Source organism: Poecilia reticulata, chromosome 14 (assembly GCF_904066995.2).
Source record: "Poecilia reticulata chromosome 14, P_reticulata-male-v2, whole genome shotgun sequence".
Taxonomy (NCBI): domain Eukaryota; kingdom Metazoa; phylum Chordata; class Actinopteri; order Cyprinodontiformes; family Poeciliidae; genus Poecilia; species Poecilia reticulata.
The window spans coordinates 1,956,977-1,979,773 of NC_088843.1; the positions used below are offsets into that span (position 1 = coordinate 1,956,977).

General features: G+C 37.6%; 3 protein-coding genes across 9 annotated transcripts in view; 2 read left to right on the forward strand and 1 right to left on the reverse strand.

Moving 5' to 3' along the window:
- LOC108166895 (organic cation/carnitine transporter 2-like) overlaps positions 1-1,686 on the forward strand; it is a 10,079-nt gene extending 8,393 nt beyond the window's left edge. The window contains exon 10 of the mRNA XM_081615459.1: positions 645-1,686. Within this exon, the coding sequence (XP_081471585.1) occupies positions 645-732 (88 nt within the window). The 3' untranslated portion in view covers positions 733-1,686. The remainder of the gene's footprint in view (positions 1-644) is intronic.
- On the reverse strand, positions 122-14,249 carry LOC103475338 (organic cation/carnitine transporter 2-like). Of its 3 annotated transcripts, none has more exons than XM_081615460.1 (13): positions 13,022-14,249; positions 10,884-10,991; positions 9,641-9,708; positions 7,436-7,618; positions 6,085-6,188; positions 5,102-5,256; positions 4,847-5,018; positions 4,593-4,719; positions 3,864-3,961; positions 2,811-3,025; positions 2,469-2,651; positions 2,248-2,383; positions 122-1,178 (listed from the first exon to the last, which is right to left on the reverse strand). In XM_081615460.1, the coding sequence occupies exons 2-13, from the start codon at positions 10,978-10,980 to the stop codon at positions 1,109-1,111; spliced, it is 1,608 nt and encodes a 535-aa protein (XP_081471586.1). In that variant the 5' UTR covers positions 10,981-10,991; positions 13,022-14,249; the 3' UTR covers positions 122-1,108. The 3 variants fall into 3 exon arrangements, with proteins under 3 accessions (XP_081471586.1, XP_008425114.1, XP_008425113.1); XM_008426892.3 differs by lacking the exon at positions 13,022-14,249 and adding an exon at positions 12,625-12,800; XM_008426891.3 differs by lacking the exons at positions 10,884-10,991; positions 13,022-14,249 and having other exon boundaries at positions 9,641-10,078.
- Positions 12,296-21,958, forward strand: LOC103475337 (sodium-dependent phosphate transport protein 2A-like). 5 transcript variants are annotated; one of them, XM_081615455.1, is made up of 14 exons: positions 12,934-12,961; positions 14,299-14,349; positions 15,179-15,332; positions 15,433-15,576; positions 15,729-15,840; positions 16,852-17,047; positions 19,557-19,652; positions 19,831-19,882; positions 20,076-20,243; positions 20,406-20,522; positions 20,698-20,822; positions 21,183-21,295; positions 21,388-21,671; positions 21,753-21,958. In XM_081615455.1, exons 3-14 carry the CDS (start codon positions 15,197-15,199, stop codon positions 21,941-21,943), a joined length of 1,734 nt encoding a protein of 577 aa, XP_081471581.1. In that variant the 5' UTR covers positions 12,934-12,961; positions 14,299-14,349; positions 15,179-15,196; the 3' UTR covers positions 21,944-21,958. The 5 variants fall into 5 exon arrangements, with proteins under 5 accessions (XP_081471582.1, XP_017164228.2, XP_081471583.1 ...); XM_081615456.1 differs by lacking the exons at positions 12,934-12,961; positions 14,299-14,349 and adding an exon at positions 12,296-12,457; XM_017308739.2 differs by lacking the exon at positions 14,299-14,349 and having other exon boundaries at positions 12,892-12,961.
- The last annotated feature ends 839 nt before the right edge of the window (positions 21,959-22,797 follow it).

Consider the following 22,797-nt stretch of genomic DNA (forward strand, 5'->3'; position numbering starts at 1 on the left):
AGCACTCAGCTCTCAGTATGGTATAATAATACAAAACAATAAAAACTCAAATGAGTTTGAAAGAATACTGTCACATTTTTGACATGTCTTGCAGTTTCTTGTTTTTTAAACAGGCCAAAAATAAAGACACAAAAATATTTATTACAGAAAGGAATAAGAAAAGATCAGTTCTCTGTATTGCTCTGTATAAGACATCCTAAAACTATGCATGAAGAAGGTAAATCATTTATTTACAAGCATTCAGATTACTAACAACTTGAGGCAGTCCAGACAGACTGCAGAAAGTTTAATGATGTAGAAAAGGAACTGGAAAACAAACAATGTTAGAGGTGGCACTTTTACACCTCTTTGGAAGATCAGAAACAAAAAAATCTTTGCTCTGAAAAAGCAGCTTGTCCAGAAAGTTAAGTGGAAGGAAGAGGTGTGACAGAGAAACATGCATAAGCACCAGGGATGACTTCAGGTTTGAGACAACTGTAACTCAAAAAGTTACATTGTCCACCATTTTATTGCAATTCAAGCTTCATAGAGAGGTTTTACGAAATGCTGATTTAAGTTTCCAGCAGGTCTTTTGTAACTATTATTATTTAAATATCAGTGTCAGTAATCTGACTGAACAAACACGCATTCATTTTATCTTCCAGATGTTGCCGGAAAAGACCTTACGTCCTCACCAACACTGAGGCAGAGGAAAACGCTGCTGAAGAAAAGTCTCCAGCCAGACAGCTGTAAATTCTGTGGAGTAAAAACTGCACAGAAAAGATGTAAAATAACAGATTCAGGTTACGGAAATCTGCTGTTCTATACATAAACAATGGGTTTACTTAAAGAGTCTTCTAATTCTGAGGTTGCACTAGACACTTTTGTTAAAAAAGACAAAAGAACAGTCCTTTCTAAACCCTTTCTCCTCTCTTTCTTCACATACATAGAGAACCCAACTGAATATGTTGTAGTGATGAACTCAGGGAGAACTGAGGATGACGTTTCCTTAAGTTCACAAATTTTAAGACACAGAAACTTTTGTTTAACATAAACAGCAATAAAACTATTGAGGAAGGAAATGTAAAAAAAAACAACCTGAATTTAAAGCTGAACCAGCAACACTCAGTCACAGAGGACTGTCTGGTAACACGACTGGTTCTGAGGCTTCAGTTTTTTGGATGCAGGGACATTTGGACCTGTGGTGGAAAAACAAGACAAGTGAGCAAAAGCAAGCTGAATTCACCGTACTCCATTCACAACTTAGTCCTAACTCTAACCCCTGACCCCCTTGTGGGGACCAGGCTTGGGTCCCCACAAGGAGCAATTGGTTCCCACAACGTAGTATGTGTCATGAAAATCGTCCCCACAAGGAATTACAAACAAACGCACGCATACGCACGCACGCACACACACACACACACACCTACACACACACGCACACACACACACACCCGCACGCACGCACGCACGCACGCACACACGCACACACACACACCTACACACACACACACACACACGTTTCTGTGAAAGTTTGCAGACAAAATTGCAGCCAACATTTAGAGGTGGAGCAGCCAATAGTTGTTTACATCACACCCTGTGCTCCAGCGCCATCCACTGGTTGATTGTCATCATTACATATTATCGACTGAGTGTGATGCAAATTTGTTAAGTTACAAATATCTAAATAAAAAAGCAATTTTGTTATTTTTTTTCAGTGTGTGTTTATGCATCTGCTTGCCTGTCAGTTTGGTTTGAGGATTATAGATCCTGCACGTTACAGTAAGCTGTAAGCTGCACTGTATTCTTGTGTGGAAGAACTGACTGAAATACAGTTGAAACCAGATATTTGCATATTTTTCTTCCTTTTGACATTAAGTAACTACGTTTAAGGCGGTTAGTCCGGTTCGCTTGTAATCAGTTTATTAAAGCTGAGATGAAGTCACAGCTTTTTTATATGTCCAAAAGGTAAATTCACAACAAGGAAGTGCACAACTTTCCATCAAACTATTGTCTGCTAGAAGCAAACCCAAGTCATGCAGTTTAAAGGCAGATCTACAAATAATAAGGTCATGTCAACTTTTGAATCTAAAGAAATGAAAATGTTGCCTTTGTGTTTTGTATTATTTTGGTTTAAAATTCAACATTTCAATTAAAAAAAACTGTCAGTGTAACGTGCAAACCTGATAGAGTTACATCACTTCTTAAATACTTACTAAATAATTTAGAAACAGTTTAAATTAGGAAAAAACCTGACTACATACATACCTTTGTCTTTCATGCATTTGTTGAAGGGTTTCAGGCAGCGGTTGCTTAAAAGTCTCTGGAAGCAAAAGAGCAACAAAGGCAGTAGCAGCTCCCAGGGAGCCAATAGTCACATAAGGCAAATAGCTGAAGTATCCACCTGAGAAGAACAAGAGAGAAGAGTTGGCACTCATAGATTCTTTCGATTCAGGTATTTCTAAGGGTTCAAACTCTCATTTCCTCACCAAGACTTAACAGAAAAGGACTGATGCAACTTCCAGTCCTGGAAACTGTGGTGGTTGTCCCTGTCGCGGTGTTCCTCAGGGATGTTGGGTAAAGCTCTGTGGTGTAGGCGAACATCAGGGAGGCCCCGGTCGTGAAAGCGAACTTACCCACCATCTCCAGCGCAAGAGAAACACCAAACAGCTCTAACACAGATAAATGGTGTTACGTTTGTGGAATAAAACACATTTTAGGCATGAATGTTTCTTACTTTAAAATATGAAACTACTAATTCTAACTTTTACAAAACATTTCTTAAACAGTGCTTTAGACAACCATAACCCCAACCTCAACTTTTTACTTACCTTCTGGCACCAGCAGTAATACGAACAGCGGCAGAGATCCAAGGATCAACGTCCCAGAGACAGAAAGTCGTCGGGGAAGGAATCTGAGTGCGATCCAGCTGGAGACGTATGCAGGGATCTCCACCACTGCGGCGATGAAGCAGCTCACGTAGGGGTCAGCGTGGAGCTGAGCCGTGTTAAACGACAGACTGTAGTAGCCAGTCGTCATGGCGAAGCTGTGAAAAACCAAATACTGATTTATTTTTATATCACGTTTAAGCAGCAAAGCAGTTCAAAGTGCTTTACGTCATAAAAACGTTGTACACTAACGGATTATGAAATAATCAATAACATATTGATCAATGTTCCATTTACTGATAAAGAGTAAAGAGATGGTTTAAAGGCTATAAAATGACACTATGTGTCTGGAAAGAACATAATACCCCCTTTATATATATATATATATTTAAAGGGGGTATATTTATACATGGAAAATTAACCAAATAGTTCAAATTGTATTATTATTATTATTATTATTATTATTATTATTATTATTATTATTATTATTATTATTATTATTCAAACATATTGATAAAGTCAAGTGGATTATTTATGTTGCATATTTCAGCAACAAGTCCAATGTCTCTAAAGAACCTCTTATTTATTATTCTCCATGACGTAAAGGTGTCTACCGTATTTTCCACACTATAAGGTCCACTGGATTATGAGGCGGACGGTCTATGAATTGTCTATTTTCTATCTTTTTTCATTTATAAAGCGCACCGCACAATAAGGCGCATTAAGCGAAACAAAACAGATAACTCAGTGAGTCAAAGCAGTATTACTCCGCTCCTGACTACTGTAGCCGTAATGTAGCTAAAACATTTTGACTGAGCGCGGTGTACCACATAAAATCATTTCAAGGCCATTAAGCACAACTAGAATTAATCCATTTTATTTCACTAGAGGGCGCTGTTTTGCCCCAGAACTATATAAAGGTGCGCTATCGTTTTTTCACCAAGTTAAAGGCTTTAAAGTGCGCCTTATAGTCCGAGAGTTATGGTAGGTACTCACGACACCAAGCAGAGGACGAGAGTTGTGATTCTGATGCTGCTGTTCCTGAAAAGGTCCAACACGCTGCTTGGTTCCTTGTCAGATTTTGTCTCTTTAACCTGCAGAGGCAGAAAACATAAGTTATGGAAGAGATTTTAAATTCAGCTTCTGTAAACATTTTCAACTTGTGATGATGTTTACACATCTTGGCAAGATTTCATCATGAGTGTTCGGTTTCTGAAACATTCATTCAAATTTAGAATGAATTGTCAACAGAATTAGAATCCTGCATTTTATTTGTCAGTGTAGATTTCTTGACTTTGTTACAATATTTAGTTTTAGCAGTTTCAAACCTCAGAAAGCGTCTAAGAAAAAAACAAAGATTGAGTACTGGTCATTTTTGACCCGTCGCTATACTTCACACATTTATAACTCATCCATTTACATACTAAACAACTTGATAATTATTGCAAAAATACCAATAATAGGGGTACAAACTTTAAAAGAGGAAAAAGAAACTCCCACTTGTTTAATTAAAAATTTAAATAAAGAAACTAGTTATTTTTTTCTATTCCTGTTTCACCTCCAGTCAAGGTTTGTAGGTTTTATTTTTTTATTTGCTGCATCATTGCCAAATTTCAGCGCTTTTATTTTTTTGTTCATGTAAAGTTAAATGCTGAACTCCTTGAAAGAAAGGATTTCTGATTTGAACCACACAGGCTATGTTTTAAAGTTTGAACGGCAACTTACACTGTAAGTTTCAAAGATGCCTGTTGGAGCTTGAACTTTGTTCCATCGAGCAGCTTTTCTGATTACAGCCTCGGCTTCCTTTACTCTGCCTTGAGACAGAAGCCACCGAGGAGACTCTGGGAGAAGCCTGCTCAAAATTAAGCAATCCACAAACAAGATTAGACGGGATAATTTCACTTAAATGCAATATGGTTTTCAAGATTTTCAAGTAACTTGTTTTAAATACAATTTTAAGGAGTTTTCTTGTAACCTACCACCAGAGGGGGATGTAGGCCAGACAAGGGAGCGAGAGAGCCATGAGGAGAGATTTCCAATCCCTCAAAAAGTAAGCGACGACAGGAAGCAGTATGTATCCAACAGCAAAGCCTAAGCATGTGCCCATAGATGAATAAAGGATACGCACGTTACCAGTCAAAAGCTCAGCACCTACAAACCGGAAGCAGGAAAACTATTTGGAACATGATAGAGTATATAGAGAATCGTTTATGTTTTAAAATCATATTCTGTACCAAGAACTAAAGCTGCAACAAAGTTGGATATTTGTCCCAGTCCGTTGAAGAAGAGGAGAATGACAAACATGGTCCATGAGGTAGAAAAGACTTGAGCAAAGGTAAATATTGTTTGTGCAGCCATCGTTGCAAATAGAATAGGTTTTCGTCCGTACCTAGAGGAAGAAGGAAATAAATACTTTATTTTAGGTCCTAATGCAAAAATAAAAATAAACACTTTTCAAATAACTTTTTGAGCATAAAGCATCTTTAACACAGTAGGTGATTTCTATATCTTTTAGAACAGAATACTTCTGTGATAATTATGTTTACTGAATCTTTTTGACCTTCAAATGTCTCAACAGATATAAATTAACATCCGAAAATGAAGCTTGTGAATAAACAAGAATAAAATTCACATGAGTGTCTTTATCTGTTACATTTTTGGTTAAAATATTTTTATTCTAGTAAAGTAAATTGTGCAGATTTTTTGTTAAATTAGAGTAATGCCACTTCATAGTTATATTACTCAAGTAAAAGTAATAAATAAAGTACAGCAAAACTATAAACTTTTCCCCCAAAGTTTAGCTGTCACTGAATAAAAGTACTTCGCTTCCACCCGTCTCTGTATTTAGCCTCATATCTACCAACTCTCATTGCTTATCTACTCAAAGGAGATAAAGACACATGCCACACTTTTTTAAAAATATACTTTTTACTTTTGTTGTGAAATATGTATGCACAATTTTGTATTAGTCTAACCACATATAATCCCAAGAAAACAAACTGATGTGTTTATGGGTTTCATCTGACAAAATGAAAAAGAAGTATGAATCTTTTTGACATATATTGTAATAAAACCCACTGAACTGTTTTAGGTGTCAGAGTCAGAAAGCCTCAGAAACCGGGAAGATTAAAACAAGCTTTTTAAAACATATTTCAGAAACAATCACTAAACTGGATATGCAAATCTGCTTTTAAGTTAAAAACAAAAGTTGCTCTACCTGTCCGACAGCTGTCCCGAGAAGAAGGATCCAACAAGAACTCCGATAAAGAAAACTGAAGTGGTAAACGGCTGCGCCCACTGGTTACTGCAGACCAAGTCAAACTGGAAGATGTCATTTATTTCAATCCCAACATTGAACAAATGGTATAATCTCTGCTCAGTAAAGCTTCACATATTTCTTCCCATTTCTTTGGCTCTATTGGACGTTTACCCATGATATTCACGTCTGTTTTCTCTGTTGCTCGTTTCCTAATGAGGTTCTAGTGAAGCATTAAAGTTCACTCAGATTTACAAACAATGCTTTACAAGAAGACCGATGTAGTTTATATCTTAAAATTTAGTTTAGAAATCCTAGGAAACATCATTATTATCATTATGCTTCATACTATGAAACATTCTAACTAAAAAAGAGTGAACTTTGTGAAACCATCAGGTAAAGTGTGTCCCTAACTCTTTGTGTTTGCACAGCTTCCCAGGAGTCGTCATAAACAGGTGAAAGAGAGCAACAAACACAAGAGAGACAGAGGTTATCTCAGCCTGATGCACAAAAGTTGCTTTGCTAAGATCAATTTTGAAGGTTTTCCTTCATATTTAAGCTAACATCTGATTGGTGAACACCAGTTAAACTCTTGCCTGTGATTATGAAAAATAACTTAGTTATGTAGTTTTCCTTTTATTTCTCAAGAAGATAACATAGCGTTTTATTTTGACACTCAAAGATGCTTGACATCAAATCAGTCATTTCCTGTCATGCACACATTCACACGCTGATGAAGCTACTGGACTGTAGCCACATCTGCCCACAGCGGGGCAGCCTGGCAGTAATAGGAAGGAATAACATTGAAGATTTATTACGTTTTCTTACATCTTAGATTGTTACAAGCAGCATTTGCCCTGCAGCTGTCCTGTCAGTGAGATACATAATTTCAGTAACCCAGTAAAGAACTTGTTGTTCCTTCCTGCTTTGTCAGGACTGGTGAAATATTCCTGCTGCTTGCTTTTCTATTTATGCAATCTCTGCTTGAGCACACTATAAGAAAGGCAAGGAACATCTCATGAACAATAGTTTGTATCTCCTTCAGTTTGGAGGTAGATTTTGAGGTTGAATATTGCTATCTTTCCATAAATACTGAGATTAAAGACTATGCTTGTGATAACAGATTTCTGATCTCAAGCTGAGAGAACTGAAAGGGCCCAGTACGGTCGGATATTTAAACATGTTTCATGTTACAGAACACAGCATGACAAACAAGAAAGATAGGAGGCAAAGGTAATAAGCTCTGTCTGAAGTTCAGATTCATCAGGAAGCAAGTAGGTAAGACAAAAACCAGAAAATAAATTGCATTCACCTCTGTCACTACATTGGAGAGGTAAGTATCTGTGCTGTAGCTCCAGCCGTCCACACATCGCTCCTCCTCCAGGTCGGTGAGGTTGATGTCTCTGCCAGGAATAAATCCTCCATCAGAGAGATTCTGGACGACATCAAGTCTGTATCTGCTGCATCTGCTTAGTTCCTGTTTTCCATTCAGCACCTTAGGAACACAGACATCCAGAGGTGTCACATTAAATTACCTTTGAAAACTTAAACAGAACTTTAAAATAACCTTAAAAACACAGACGATCAACTACATGATGTGTAAAAAGTCTTCCTTATCCACAAAAACAAGGCAAAATAAACAGGTTTTATTACTACTGCAATTAAAGCTTGTAGACTCCATCACCACCAATGTCTTCTGTTTTTGTTGCATGTAAATGTGCCAAATTATGAAAAAGAAATTTTATATCAGACAAAGATTAGCACCTCAGAAATCATTTGAAGCATGTTTACAATAACACTTTCGACTGGTAATAAACAGCTATCCAAACTTCACTCTATGCCAGTATGTAGCTGAAAAATTAGTTGCGTTTGACATCTATATATTTTTGAAGTTCACATTGTCCTTGTGAGCAGAAATGATGTGAACCTGATTGTGACTTACTGCAGCGTCCTTAAGACATTTTTCCACACTGGGGCCATTTGCAGTTGGAACTGCTTCTTGTGCATTCCCTAAGTATATTTCTTAATGCTGATTAAGAAATCAGCATTATTATTAATTATTATTATTATTAGAATTATTATTAATGCTGATAATAATTCTGCAGTGTTTCAGATGTCGTCTTGAATGCTTTTGTGACCTTAATGAGTTGAGAATGAGTAATTTTGGTATGGCCGCCCCTTTTAAGAAGATTTCCCCACTTTACCATTTATGGATATTGGCTCTCTTTGTGGTTTGCTATTGAAATGAAGCCTTAAAATGTTATTTTAACCTTTACACAGTAATAGTGTGCCTAAAGGGATTCGTTAAAAAATAAATAATTGTCATGGAGTGTTTGTTGGAGGACCTAAAATGCAAACAGGAGAAAAAACTTGCAAACAAAACCACAGGGAACCAGAGACAAAACATAAACAGGAACATAAACAAGATGAGCTAACAGGTTACAGGTGTGAGTGAAGGCACAAGGGAACAGAACATAAACCAAACACTAAAAAAAAACTTCACTAAACTAGAGTAACTAAGAATGACTAGAAACAAGAAATAAATGTAACTAGAAACTCTAAGAAACACTGAACTAAAGGAAAACAGGAACAAGACACATCTTATCAAAAATAAAAACAAAATACTAAACTAAAACAAAATAATAACAAAACTAGAATCACATCAAACTACAAAACAACCTACACAGTAACAATGCCAGTGTTGAATTAACACCCTAAAGTGTCTATATGTGTCTAAGTCAGCAGGTGTTACAGTAACACTTTTGAAAGTGTTAAAAAGATTGACTCATTGTTTTGTTAAATTAACATTGGTCTATAATACTGATATGGGTTAAAGAAGAGTAAAACATTTCATTTCTGTGTATTGTTTTAAATATTTTCCACTGGATTTGATTGATATTGACACCTTGTGGGTCAATTATTTACCTTTTTAACACCATATTATGTTTCGTGATCAACACTACACTGGTGTTACTTTTAATATATTTTAACACCAGCACCGTTGTAAATGTTAATGTGACGCTCTGTATTGTTAAATTTAACACCAGCTGACTTGGACACATAAAGACACTTTTGAGTGTTAATTCAACACTGGCTTTTTACTGTGTAACAACCCGGGATCCTTACAATAATTTGCTAAGATAATTTAGTCTACTTCATGTCACCAAGCAGACTGTAGGAGTAATCAGGGCTATAGGTCTGGCTGGTGAGGTTAAACACAGGAAATTCATATTTTAATAAGTGGAACAAATACTTTTTCACATAGGATGAGGTTGGTTTGGTGCCGTTTCTCCGTTTTTGAATAAAATCATTATCTGAAAACTGCTCCTTGTGATCAATTTTCTTTCATATGATTTATCTAAAACATATATGCTTTAAATCAACACAAAACACAAGAAACTTGTAAAGGAACAAACATTTTTTGTTACAGCAACAGTACAGTTTCCTTCATGGGAGGCAAATTACTGCAATAAAATTAAATATTGTATATTCCAGGAACCTGGATGAGGTGACTTACTGTTTTTGGTATAATGCTTTTCCTCCACTCCTCTGAGAGATTGAGGTCCGGTACGAAGCAGTGGTGATCTGGTACATCAGTCAGAAAAACAAGATTGAAAGCACCGAATCCATTGGGGATAATACTCGCACAGAGCAAAAAAAAGACGGCTTTTTGAAAACATCCCCACTGATCCAAAAAAGCAACAATCTCCTCATAATCTTTCATTCTTAACTGATCCGTTCCATCAGCCTTCTGCCAGTCTGTTCTCACCACAAAGGCTAAATGCTACATAATCAAGCAGGCGACAGGTAAAAATTGTGCATGTCATGAATAATGTGGAAGTTCAATTGAACTACCTTGTAAATGAACATGCAAGCTCTTGTAAAATCATGCATAGCTAGTTGTACCAGTTCAAACAAGGATCCAGTGTAAGGAGCTGTAAGCCTTTGCAGAGAAGGATTAGACCTTTTGTCTCGATTAGAACGAGAAAGACAATTCTGATCTGACAACACGTGATGCAGACGTGCTTAGTGGGCAGTGCCTAAAACATCGATTGGAAAACCTGCAGTTAAGACTGGTGGAAAACATCCAGGTAAGAGTTACGCAGAGCAACAGGAAGCAGACAGGAAGCTGACTGGAAGAGAAGCGTATGGGTGGATCTGTTACCAGGTCTGGCTCTGAAACCAAGATTCTAGCAATAGAAATAGAAAAATGTTGGCTGTGCCATGTAAACTATGGATTAAAACCCATTTGAAATGCCAACTGCCTCGTGTTTGACTCTTGACACATTTTCCTGAAAGTTACATAATCCCACTGACAGAGCTCTCTAACAGAGGAAACAACTTTAGTATGACTGAAAAGTATTCACACCCTTGCATCTTTTCACATTTCATTACATCGTTGATATCGACACACATTATAGAATTATAATATTAATTATTGGCAAGAGCTTATTAATCCAGGTTCTAGTCATTCCGACTTATTCTGATTCTGAATGATTGTCACCAGAGTTTAAGACAAAACCTTTCTTGTATCAGTTTCCAGATTCGGGTCTTGACACCATCCAGTGTTAAACAACTACACCTGTAGTAATTCCCTTAACTTCACTGCTCAGTTTTTGCTCTGATATGCAACTGGATGTTTAATTATAAATCGTATCAAGTCAGTAAAAATGACCACGTTCAATTTGCTAAATAATTTTAAGAACAGGTGGTAAAAATCACATGCACTGGAGCATCAAAGCAAAGGCTGAAATGCTTACAGTTATTGATACGGGTTGTGGAATCCGAAGTGCCGGACGTCACGCTCACTGTGTGCTGCACCTCGCTCACTGGCATGCAGCTCACACAAATCACCATTGGCACTACATCTGTGAAAAGAGACAAACGTTCCTTTGAGTCATTAAAATGACACAAACAAGGTACAGACTGATACTTTTAAAAAAAACTTTCATTTTTGATTTGTTGGGGGATAATTGCTTGATGGAGAAGTGTTTCAGAACGTTCTGTGATGTTCTGGTATGTCTTATTACTCAAATGTTATTGATTGATTGGTTATTAATCATTACAACAAATACTCAAATAATGACAGCAAAACAAGAACTTTGGCAGGACTTTGAGAGACAATTGGAGGGGCAGAGGCTGAAAGTTAAAAAGATTGTAGTATCTTAAAACACTGTACAACAACATAGCAACAACCCATATTAATCAAGAATCCAATATTTAACTGAGTGATTATTGTCACCATGTGGGGGCAATGCAAAGCAAATTTAGTCCATGTTTTCCCTGACAGGTACAGTGTGGGTGTTTCTGCTGCTGACAGTGATGAAATGGTTCAATTGTAAGACAGACCATTGGCCTAAAACTTTATCAGTCATTTATTGAGAATGACAATACTATCAAATTTTATGTAATGCGTTCAGCTATGGAGGACCAAAACCGACATAATAAAAAATAAAAGAATAAATATATAAATAAAAGAATAAATGTATAAATAAAAGAATAAATGTATAAATAAAAGAATAAATATGTATTTTGATAAGAAATAAAAGTATATTTTTGGAGGACCAAAAATGACATAATAAAAAATAAAAGAATAAATATATAAATAAAAGAATAAATGTATAAATAAAAGAATAAATGTATAAATAAAAGAATAAATATGTATTTTGATAAGAAATAAAAGTATATTTTTGGAGGACCAAAAATGACATAATAAGAAATAAAATTATAAATATATAAATAAAAGAATAAATATATAAATAAATGAATAAATAAAAGCATAAATATATATTTTGATAAGAAATAAAAGCATAGATATATATCTAGTTTTTCCTTTTCCTTACACATGAGTTTCCGTAAATATATATTTTCTTTTTCATTTCCCCTAAACATGCGTTTTGTCAAGAAAAATAGATATTTTGCTTTGTCTTTTTTGCTTCTCCTTTTTCTACTTGTTGTATTTCTGCTTGGTCTTTTTCCAACTCACAACTAACGTCCCTGCAGTTGGTAACACATAAAACCACCGGGATAAAGTTTGTTTTAGTCTGTGGCAAAAAAATAGTTATGGCAAATCGGACATTGAGAGCATGAAGCTCTTTTTTTTCCGGCAACATTGAATGCAACTCAATGTAAACTGGTACCTACTTCTGAGTAGCAGGAAGTATGAGAGAAGCTGCAAGACAGAGGGCAAAGCGGAGGCATTGATTTATATCGATGGATATATTGTACCGGATTGGACATTACGTGATTTATCGTGCGCCACACGGGTCACTGAGTCGGGAATATCGGTGATCGGAGGAGCTAATGCAGCTGTCATGCAAAGAATCTGAAAAAAGTACGCAATTGTTTTGCTGTTAATTCAACATTATGACAGCCACAGATAACAAGGCCCAATTGTTTCACATTTAACAAGTGAGGAAAAAAAATTATTTAAAGAATATATTGAGAAAGTTAGGAGTGGGTCAGTTAAGATAGCCTAACTGCTGCTAGCTTGCTACTGACCTCCTTAACACGTTGTGTGCAGTTCGGTGTGTTTTGGTTCCGTCGTAGCACTAAAATAATTCGACCCACACACTAACTAATGAGTAGAGCAGGTGTTTTTAAACAGCTAATCAACCACTGATGTGCTCAGACGAAATAATAGCAATATGAACGTCAAGCCTGACAACATGATGTAACGGGCTGAATGTTCTCTTTTGGTATTTTCACGTATTTTTTTGTGTGGGAAACGTTTGTTTTTTGGTGGTGATTCCCCCTGACGGACTTGAACGTATCTCTGCTCTGTCAGCTCGTCGGGCTGTTGTCTGTCGATCGCCATGGCAACGGATCAGCGCGTAGGGTAAGACGCAGAGCGAGAAAAAGCAGAATAGAAGTGATTTTGTTTGGTTTTATTCTTCACCTGTTTATCGGCGTTATTGTACCTCTGCTGTGGCGCACTGTAGCCGCTGCGATTTATAAAAGTGAAACAAGCGACAAAAACTGAAAAAAATTCCTCTTTTGTTCGTAGAACGTCGCGATATTTATAACAGTCATCCCAACTGTTTAAACGACAACAATTTCTGGTGAAAATTGAAGAGTTTTGCTGTGTTTTTACTGTGCATTTACATGAACGTATAGAATGTTTTCTCTGACCACGGCACAGTTTGAGAACGGGTTCTGTGGCTCCTACAGCGGCGCAATAAAATGATTGACCAATATAAGAGAAATTCGCTCTTTCTCGCATCTTGACAGAACTAACAGAAACCAAACTGTTTATAGATTTGTATCCGGGGAGTATTTATGTATGAAACACGAATTTTCTCAGCTTCATTTTAAAAGGCGTATTTATTCGATATATCGGATAATATGGCGCTACTAATATTTTTGTGACAGGTTTCTGTTCGTACGGTTTTGTGGACATGACTCAATGGTTCATCACCACAGCGGCTAACAGGCGCTGTTTCAAGCAAGTAATATCAATTTTGGCAGTAGTATGAAAGACGTAAAAAGATAACTCCGCCATATCCTCAGTGCTATGTGAAGCTGATTTTGAAACAATAAAAGTTAAAAACCAAATTCTGCAACGTTAGGTCTGTGTAAGGTGATATTCATTAAACGTTTAAGACTGAGACATCATCAAGCATAGTCACTCATCCGTAAAAGGAGATCATATATACAGTAACATGTCACATCAATTTCCATATAATCTGATGCTGATTACCACCAGTTTTAAGTCCCTTTGTGTGGCTGCCATGTCTTGTTTGCTCCCAGCTCTGCATTAGCCTGTTTTAGCCTGTCTGCTGTTATTGAACAATGCATTGCAGTAGTGCAGACACATGCTGAGTCACTGTTGAATTACAACCCCACAATAAACACAGCATCAGGCTTTTCCTCTTTCCCTCCTTATTCTTGGTTTCAGAAATAGTTTGACCAGCATTAATTAATGAGAAACACCAGGAAGGATATCCACTAGCAACGACAACAACAAAAATTAAACCAGGAGATTAAACCAAAGATTAAAAAACACCAGCAATTTCTAAGAAAATCACAACTTAACTTTTTTTTTTTCTTCAGAGATAAAAAGTTAATTTAAATATTTTAAATTTGGGTAACAAGAGTATGAAGCAATTTTAAGCAGCGTGTTAAAAAACACATATCTGCATAACATTAACAACTTGTTTCTGTTCTCCAAAAAAGGAGAAATCAGACAACGTGGGATCCTTTTCATTAGGAAATTGTTCTATTCAGGTAAATTGATTAAAATTGAAAAAAATAAAAAGTGAGTGAAAGCTCGGCAACTATAATAAATTCATTGTTCCATTTTCTTACACCCTTATCCCATCGGGGTCAGGTCAACTATTAATAAATAGTCATTTATTAATTTTATATTTATTTTTCCCAGATGTATCAAATTAACTTTCTTTTAAGACAATCAATACTTTCAGACACTTAAAGGTGATATTAATGTTACCATAACATGCCATTAAATAATATTTAAATGATTTACACCTACCAACATTTGTTCACTGCTAATAAAAAGCACAGTAAGCTTTCAGACCCAGCCCTCAAATCTGAGAAGAGATGCTTCCTTAAAAAAAAGACAAAAGCTTAACATGAAGCTTTTCTCAACTTCAGCTCTATTTAATAACAGATTGAGATCCTGACAGTTGAAGAGTTTGAACCAGGATTTCACCTTCAGAAACTCAGAGATAGTTTATAAGAAACAAAGAAATGGAGAATAAGAAGGTTAAATCCTAGTTTTCCTTTGCACCATACGCTCATACTTTACTAACTTTGGTAATCCACACCTCTCAGTCGCACCTCCCTTTGCCTTTCCTAACATACTTTAATCGTTTTTCTGACCATATGAAATTAGCTTCTTTGTGTATTTTTAAACCTTCTTCATGAGCTCCAGGTTTGTTAAATATGGCGTCTCTATAAACTGCTCTACGTTCTTCTGGAAGTTAGAGAATGGATCAGTTTTGCTTAAAGTTAATGTATGCAAAATGCCACTGACACTATGAACAGAACCTGTGTGGTCTGCTTAGGATTCACTACAAAGTTTGTAATTTTACAGTTCCTGAAGGTTCAGACCATGGAGACTCAGTCACGACTGCCCAGAGTGAAAGAAACTGCACTTACTCTCCTAAAAATCCCCCTCCTCTTTCTGCTGCTCTACATCTTTATTTGCTCACTTGACATTTTGAGCTCTGCCTTTCAACTTGTAGGAGGTAAGTTAAGCACATGGCTTCATTTGCTAAAGGACAGAAAAGGAATTGATTTTTAAAAATGCAAAGTTTTCTTCTGTTTGCCATTAATGTCTGATTACAGGCAGGACAGCTCGGGAAATCTTCCAGAAAAATATTGTCCTGTCGAACCCAGTGGGTGGTGTGATGGTGGGGATTCTGGTGACAGTCTTAGTCCAGAGCTCTTCCACATCAACCTCCATCACAGTCAGCTTTGTGTCCTCTGGTTGTGAGTAAGAATATTACTTTACTAATATCAGCAAATAGCTATCTACAGAAACAGCAGCACTTAGCAAAACTCTGGAAATAATCACCACATGTCAGCATTAAGAGTGTTTATGTCAGTTTACACCATTCATTCTGGTCTAATTGTCTCTTCAGTGATGGATGTGCAGTCAGCCATTCCCATTATCATGGGAGCCAACATCGGGACATCAGTCACCAACACTATTGTTGCTTTAATGCACCCTGGAGACAGAGACGAGTTTGAAAGGTACTGTGTGTTTTCAACAGCGTAACAAAATTACCCATAATTCACAGCGGCAGACAAACAAGTTTTCAAACAGTCGTTGAGTGAAGATAGAAAAACATTTAAACTGCTCAACTTGAACCATAATGGAGGCTATAGAAATGTGATGTAGTTGGAAGAATGTTTGTTCAGGGAAAAACGTGTCACAGCAGCCTACACGAAGAAAAACACTTATTTTATTACAGCCAAGCTTCATTAGCAAAGGAAGTAAACATGAGGAAAACGGCATCAACAATCAGCAACAGCTTTACCTTTCCTGATAGCCGACAACATACCAACCAACCGCAGAACTATTTTGGAAAATGTTTGTTCTGTTGAAACCGAGTCAAAGCAGCTGCCACCCAAAATCACAGCAATGATGTCACACTAAGTTATCCTGATGGTTTGAAAATTAAAGTGAACTTTAAACTTTTCCTTGCTGTCTGATTCATTTGGATTATAATCTCACCACTTGGTGGCACTAATAGAGCATATAAATGTAATTTTTACATGGTCAGTTCATATATATATATATATATATAATTAAATTAGCTTAAACCAAGGCATTGTTTTCAAGCAGTTAAAATCTTCGAAGCGGATGTCTCTTTTGGGTCCATAAAATAATTATCATCCTGGATCAACTCTGTTGTCCTGCTTTGATAACCCCGTTCATCTCTTCCAGGTGTGTGGTTATGAACCCTAAATGATAAAAACCTATCTACTCTCATTGTTTCTGATCGCCACAGTTTAAAATAGGACAAAGAGCTCAATAAATGGAAAACACATTGTGTTACCTTCCTGTAAGTTGTTTCTGTATGTTCTTGTGTTCTGGATGTCGTCCAGATTAGTGGACAGGAAGTTAGCTGATGTCCTACTGAAATCACTCAGCAGCTGTATTATGTTCTTAAGTCCCAGTGTCCTGCATGTTTGATATTATGTTTTTTTGATTGACTTATATTTGTTTATGTCAAATGCTGACATTTTCCTTATTTGCAGGGCATTTGCTGGAGCAACAGTTCATGACTGCTTTAACTGGCTGTCAGTTCTGCTGCTTCTCCCTCTGGAAGTCGTTACTGGAGCGTTGAGACACCTGTCACATGGTGTAGTCAAAACCCTTCAGCTGAGCAGCAGAGATAATCCACCTGAACTTCTGAAAGTTATCACTAAGCCGCTGACTAAATTGGTAGTCCAGGTAATGTGAAGGTCACATTCCTTTCCGCCATGTTTAATAACGTGACTCACACTCTCTTTTATTTCTACATAATCCTGCTGCTCTGCAACTTCAACTATGTCTTGGCAACAAAATGAAGCCAGAGCATTCTCACAAAGTGAAAAAAGTGTCCTTTTAAAACATCACTCACTAGGAGATTTAGCATTTTCCTGTAGAGAAAGGCTTACCTTTTAAACTGATTCTGCATAATCATCCAGCAGCTGTGGGACTTTGTGCTTTGCAGCACAAAGCATCAAGACTTTGTGCTGCAGTAGAAACTTGTCCCAACAATAGAGACATAATATCCATCTGATACTCCAGGCTGAACAGAAAGAAACTGGTTAGAGTGGAAACTCATTTCTCACCATGTTTCTTTTTCTCTGACGCACTTTACACCAAGTTTGGTTTGAATGCTGGTTTAAGCAGAAGAAAAATAACTTTTTGTTCAGACAAAACCATTATTTGCTTGTTATTTAGAACACTCAATGAAATTTATTTTGTGCTATGCTTTAGATCAGGGGTCCCCAAACTACGGCCCGCGGGCCGGATCCGGCCCGCCTCCACATTTGGTCCGGCCCCCTGAACAATACCAGAGAGCATTCAGATTTTTTTTTTTCATTTACTGTATTTTCCTGACTGTAAGCCGTTTATATGTGGATTTTTCTTCAACCACCAGGGGGCTCTTTAGCAGGAATCAAACATTGCACCTTGGTGTTTGTGCAATTTTGGTGCACAAGCACCAAAATTAAGAAACAAATGCTTTGCCACTCAAGCAGGCTGTGCTCAAGCAACACAGCTGGGGTGTTATTGTCTCTCATCACTCCCAGATGGGACCGTCTTGTTGCAGAGAAACAAGCTCAGGGCTCCGTTAGTCATTATTGTGAGTTAAAATTTTCACTAAAGTAAAATGTTCGTTTTTGTGGCGCTTCTTTTATTTTGAAGGGATATGTAAACGTTGCCATAGCGACCAGAGTCAGAGCGTTTGGGCTGCGGTCGAGAGGAGATGAGTAGAGCTTGTTATTGTCGGCCGATTCTCCAAACCTCTGTGACCACAGAGCTGATAAAAGTCCAACAGGTTCGATCGGTTCGTGTGTCCAAGGCAGGAGCAACAGAAATCCGATTCCAGTCACGAACATCCCGATTCCAGAGGATAATCCAGTAAAACCCCCAACATAGCGGGAATTTAGAATAACCAAACATGGATGACGATGTAGAAGCATTAGTGATAGTTTGTGGAGTCATTTTAAGAGATAAAAGACGTAACAAAAAGAAAAGGCAGTGGATAAAAGACGACCGGAGCAGCCGCTCTATTTGCTGCACTATGATTTGGAGGTGAATATGTTTTTTCCTAGTTAACATTTTTAACTGAATAAACATAATAATGACCTTTAGATAAACATTTCTACATATCATTTCCGATATCCACCGGACTCTCAGTTGCTCATATGTCGGCTGTTTGGGATTGTCCTATGTTCTGACGTCACCGCGCTTTCTGATTGGCTACCTGTCACATTCAGCAGGTTGTATTCTCGTTCCAAGTCAGGGAAAAACCCACAGGCTGCGATAAAAGGGCCAAGACAACCCAAATTGGGTATATTCAGGCTTTAGCGGCAACACCAACATGCAGAAACCTTATCTGACTGTTCAACCCCTCCCCCTTTCCCGGGCGTAACAACATTTCCAAGTCTTGACCGGTCCACGGTAATAAAAAGGTTGGGGACCACTGACTGATTTAGCACATGCTAGTAGCTGATAGAAGGATCAGCACTTTGTTACAGTTACCGTTCGGAAACTACCGTAATCAGTCCTGTTAAATCTAAACTTGGCAACTTTTTATTTTTCAACCCTAATAAATGTGATATTCAGTTGACCTGTTATGACTGAAATGTTGGCTGTCAGCCCCCCTCTACTGCTGCTGCATCGCTGTGGAAAACCTGGAGCGGCAGAGATATCTGAGGCTTTTATGTGTATATTTACTGGTTTAAAAAAAACCAAAAAACTAAACTTTGGGGTTGTGGCTCATAGTTCGGAAAATACGGACTATAATCCTTCCTGGATTTTTTCTGTGAAGAACCCAGAGAGGGTTATTTGGTTATTATTTATTTCATTAATAGTGTTATTTATTTCCTGACTTGTTCTGTGAAGAACCTAGAGAGAGTTATGTGATTGTGCTTTCTGGAAAACAATATATTTTGACATTTAGGCAGTCCTATTTTTTGTTACAAACTGACTCCGGCCCCCCGTCAGAGAAGGGAAAGGTTATGTGGCCCTCACAGGAAGAAGTTTGGGGACCCCTGCTTTAGATGAACAGAGCAAAACGTGATTTAATTTAGTTCATCAGCGTATTTATGAACTGCACCAGGACTTCTGGCATTTACTCAGGGGTTTACATTGCACACTGTGATTAAATGCAAAAATCTTTACCTTAATTATTTTCAGCCCTGAAAGTTCCAGCCATAGCTAAAACACAATGTTATTTTCTTTGATTTAGTTGGACAAAAAAGTGCTTACAGCAATGGCCACAGAGGACCAAGTTCAGATGAACAAGAGTCTGGTGAAGCGTTGGTGTAAATCTGCTGTTATGAAGGTAGACAGTCGACTTTCTGATCTTCTGTTTTGTTTGGTAAAATCTTTTACAATAAGTTTCTTTGTTTGTCCATAAATATGTAAAAGCTTATGATAATATTGTTTTAATACTGTGTGAGAACAGGACGTTGTATTCCTTTGTCCCATTATTACTTGCCTAACTCTGTTCTTGTTAACAGGAGAACCAGACATTGTGGGGAGCACAGAGCCTTTCAGAAAAAAAATATAAATGTACGTCTGCACAAATATGAGTTTCAGTGTTTTTCATAATTTTTCATGAAACAATCAAGCATGAACCTGCACTACAAAAGAAACAATGAGAGGAGTCTTTTTTTTTTAACTTTTACAAAGATTTCTTAGAAAATATCTCTACATCTCGTAACTGTGTACAGCTTTAAATCCCATGTCTCCGTCTCTCTGTCAGGTAAGCATCTGTTCGCAAACTCCTCTCTGTCAGACTTGGCCATCGGTCTCATCCTGCTCATCTGCTCCTTGTTAGTCCTCTGCGGCTGCCTCATCCTGCTGGTCAAACTGTTGAACTCCATGCTAAAGGGCCAAGTGTCAAATGTTATAAACAAAATCCTTAACACAGGTAAACCACCAAGGTTTGTTGCTAATCAATGAGTCCTTACACACAGAACTTATTAAAATAGTTTTGTGAAAAGTTTGAGAGCTCAATCAAACATGTTATGACATAGTTAAAAGTGAACATTTCTGATTTCTTTCTCTTATTGTGTGCTGTCTTGCTTTTCAGATTTCCCTCCCCCTTTTACCTGGGTGACAGGTTATCTGGCTCTGATAGCTGGGGCTGGCATGACATTTTTGGTTCAGAGTAGTTCTGTCTTTACATCTGCCCTTACACCACTCGTAGGTACAAAACAGAAAGTCTTTTTATCATTCTCATCCATCAAAATATACAGTCATCCTTCAGTCGTGACAAACTGACAGTAGCTTTGTGGAACGCTGTGTGTTTGTTGGTGATTATATTTTAGTTGGTTAAAGATTTTATGAAATATGGTGTTAAATATTGCATTGTGGTTTGACAGGGGTTGGTGTGATTAGTCTGGAAAGGACTTACCCTTTGACCCTGGGCTCCAACCTTGGAACCACAGGTACAGCTCTGTTAGCAGCCCTGGCTAGCCGTGCAGAAAAGATAGCTGCTACCACACAGGTAAAAAAAAAAAAAATCTGTTTTTGTCTTCATTCAGCCAGGTTTCATCTTTCAGAAATTATTTTCATGTTTTAGAACAGGAATGTTGCTTTTCTGTTTTTTAAAGTTTTTGTTTTGTTCTATCCATTCTTAGTATTTTTATGACACTGTATACATGTTTTATGTATAGTTTAAGCTAGTTGGTTAGTCAAATATCATTGTGCTGATAATGAAGAATCTCAACTATGGACAATAGTTGAAAATTAATAAGTATAAACTGCATTGCAGAGTTCATGTTATGTATTTTACAAAATCAATCTGAACCATCCTCATTAATATTCTATTCTATTCTATTCTATTCTATTCTATGCTTTCTTTTAGGTTGCCTTATGCCACTTTTTCTTTAACCTCTTTGGTATCATGCTTTGGTATCCGATACCAGCCACTCGTTTACCCATACAAATGGCATTGGGACTCGGAAGGTACGCTGCCAGGTATACTTTTAAATATCTTATATTTCATTAAAAGCTAACCAAAAACCAACACACGAACTAAAAGAAATGCTAAACAAATGAAACCTTCATAGGTACCGCTGGTTTGCTGTCCTCTACCTCGTCCTGTTTTTCCTGCTGTTCCCTCTGGTGGTGTTTGTTCTCTCCATGGCTGGCTGGAAGGTGTTGACTGGAACTGGCGTACCAATCATAATATTGATTATATCTGTAGCAATGATAAACTTCCTCCAATCACGGAAACCTGGGTTTTTGCCGCCAAAACTGCAGAACTGGAATTTTCTTCCTATTTGGCTCACTTCACTGCAGCCAATGGATGACCTCATTACCAGGATGACTCTTTGGTGTGGACAAATCAGCGGTAGATATCCCCTTAATAATACCTGACAAAATTGGATTTTGGTGCATTTTTCTGTTTGCTGATGATAATATGGTATTCTAGAGTGTCTAAGGAGAAACGACGGGCCAGACGCCACTATAAGAGGAGAATGGAAGGAGAACGAGAAATCTCCAGAGACTGATGAAGGCCAAATAAACCAAAGAAAACAATATACACCGTGTTCCAAATTATTATGCAAATTGGATGTAAGTGTCATAAAGATTAACTTTTTTGTTGTGCTGTTAAATTTATAGATGGTGTTGTGTGTCAGGGGTCTTTGAATTCATCCATTTTCTATACACCCTTGTCCCTTAGTGGGGTCAGGAGGGTTGCTGGTGCCTCTCCAGCTAACGTTCTGGGCGAGAGGCGGGGTCACCTGGACAGGTCGCCAGTCTGTCACAGGGCAACACAGAGACACACAGGACAAACAACCATGCACACACACAGTCATGTTTTTGGACTGTCGGAGGAAACCGGAGTACCCAGAGAGAACCACGCATGCACAGGGAGAACATGCAAACTCCATGCAGAAAGACCCAGGCTGGGAATCGAACCCAGAACCTTCTTGCTGCAAGGCAACAGCTCTACCCACTGCACCACTATAACTATAAATTAACTATAATTTCAGAGACCTGGGTTGATTAGTTTGTCTGGTGAACTCAGTTAAAGGAAATCTACTTAAGAAGGATGTTCCACATTATTAAGCAGGCCACAGGTTTCAAGTATTATTGGAAAGAGAACGAATCTCTCCTCTGACGAAAATCATCAGATAGTGTAGTGCCATATGACAAGGTATGAAAACATTAGATATTTAACGAAAACTGAAGCGATATCGTACTGTGGCTGATTCAGAACAAAGATGGGTTTGTGAAGATAAAGTCATGATGAGGAAGGTTTCTGTTAGACAAATTCATCGGATTAAGAGAGCAGCTGCTAAAATGCCCTTACAAAGCATCAATTTGAAGCTGCTGATGTCGGATCCTCCAGAGGCTTGCGGTGCATGAACCAACTATTTGGCCTCCCCTAATCAGAGCTCACAAGCAGAAACGGCCGCAGTGGGCCCAGCCGTACATGAAGATTCATTTTCAAACAGTTCACTGATGATTGC

Excerpts from the sequence above, each read along its gene's own strand:
- LOC103475338 (XM_008426891.3), bottom strand. The coding sequence starts at position 9,847 with ATGAAAGATTATGAGGAGATTGTTGCTTTTTTGGATCAGTGGGGATGT. Across the intron at positions 3,026-3,863 it reads CTCGTCCTCTGCTTGGTGTC|CTTCGCCATGACGACTGGCT; the intron begins GTGAGTACCTAC and ends GGTTTTTCACAG. Across the intron at positions 2,384-2,468 it reads TCCTTTTCTGTTAAGTCTTG|GTGGATACTTCAGCTATTTG; the intron begins GTGAGGAAATGA and ends TGTTCTTCTCAG.
- LOC103475337 (XM_081615456.1), top strand. The coding sequence starts at position 15,197 with ATGGAGACTCAGTCACGACTGCCCAGAGTGAAAGAAACTGCACTTACT. Across the intron at positions 19,883-20,075 it reads TTCAGAAAAAAAATATAAAT|GTAAGCATCTGTTCGCAAAC; the intron begins GTACGTCTGCAC and ends TCTCTCTGTCAG. Across the intron at positions 20,523-20,697 it reads TGCCCTTACACCACTCGTAG|GGGTTGGTGTGATTAGTCTG; the intron begins GTACAAAACAGA and ends GTGGTTTGACAG.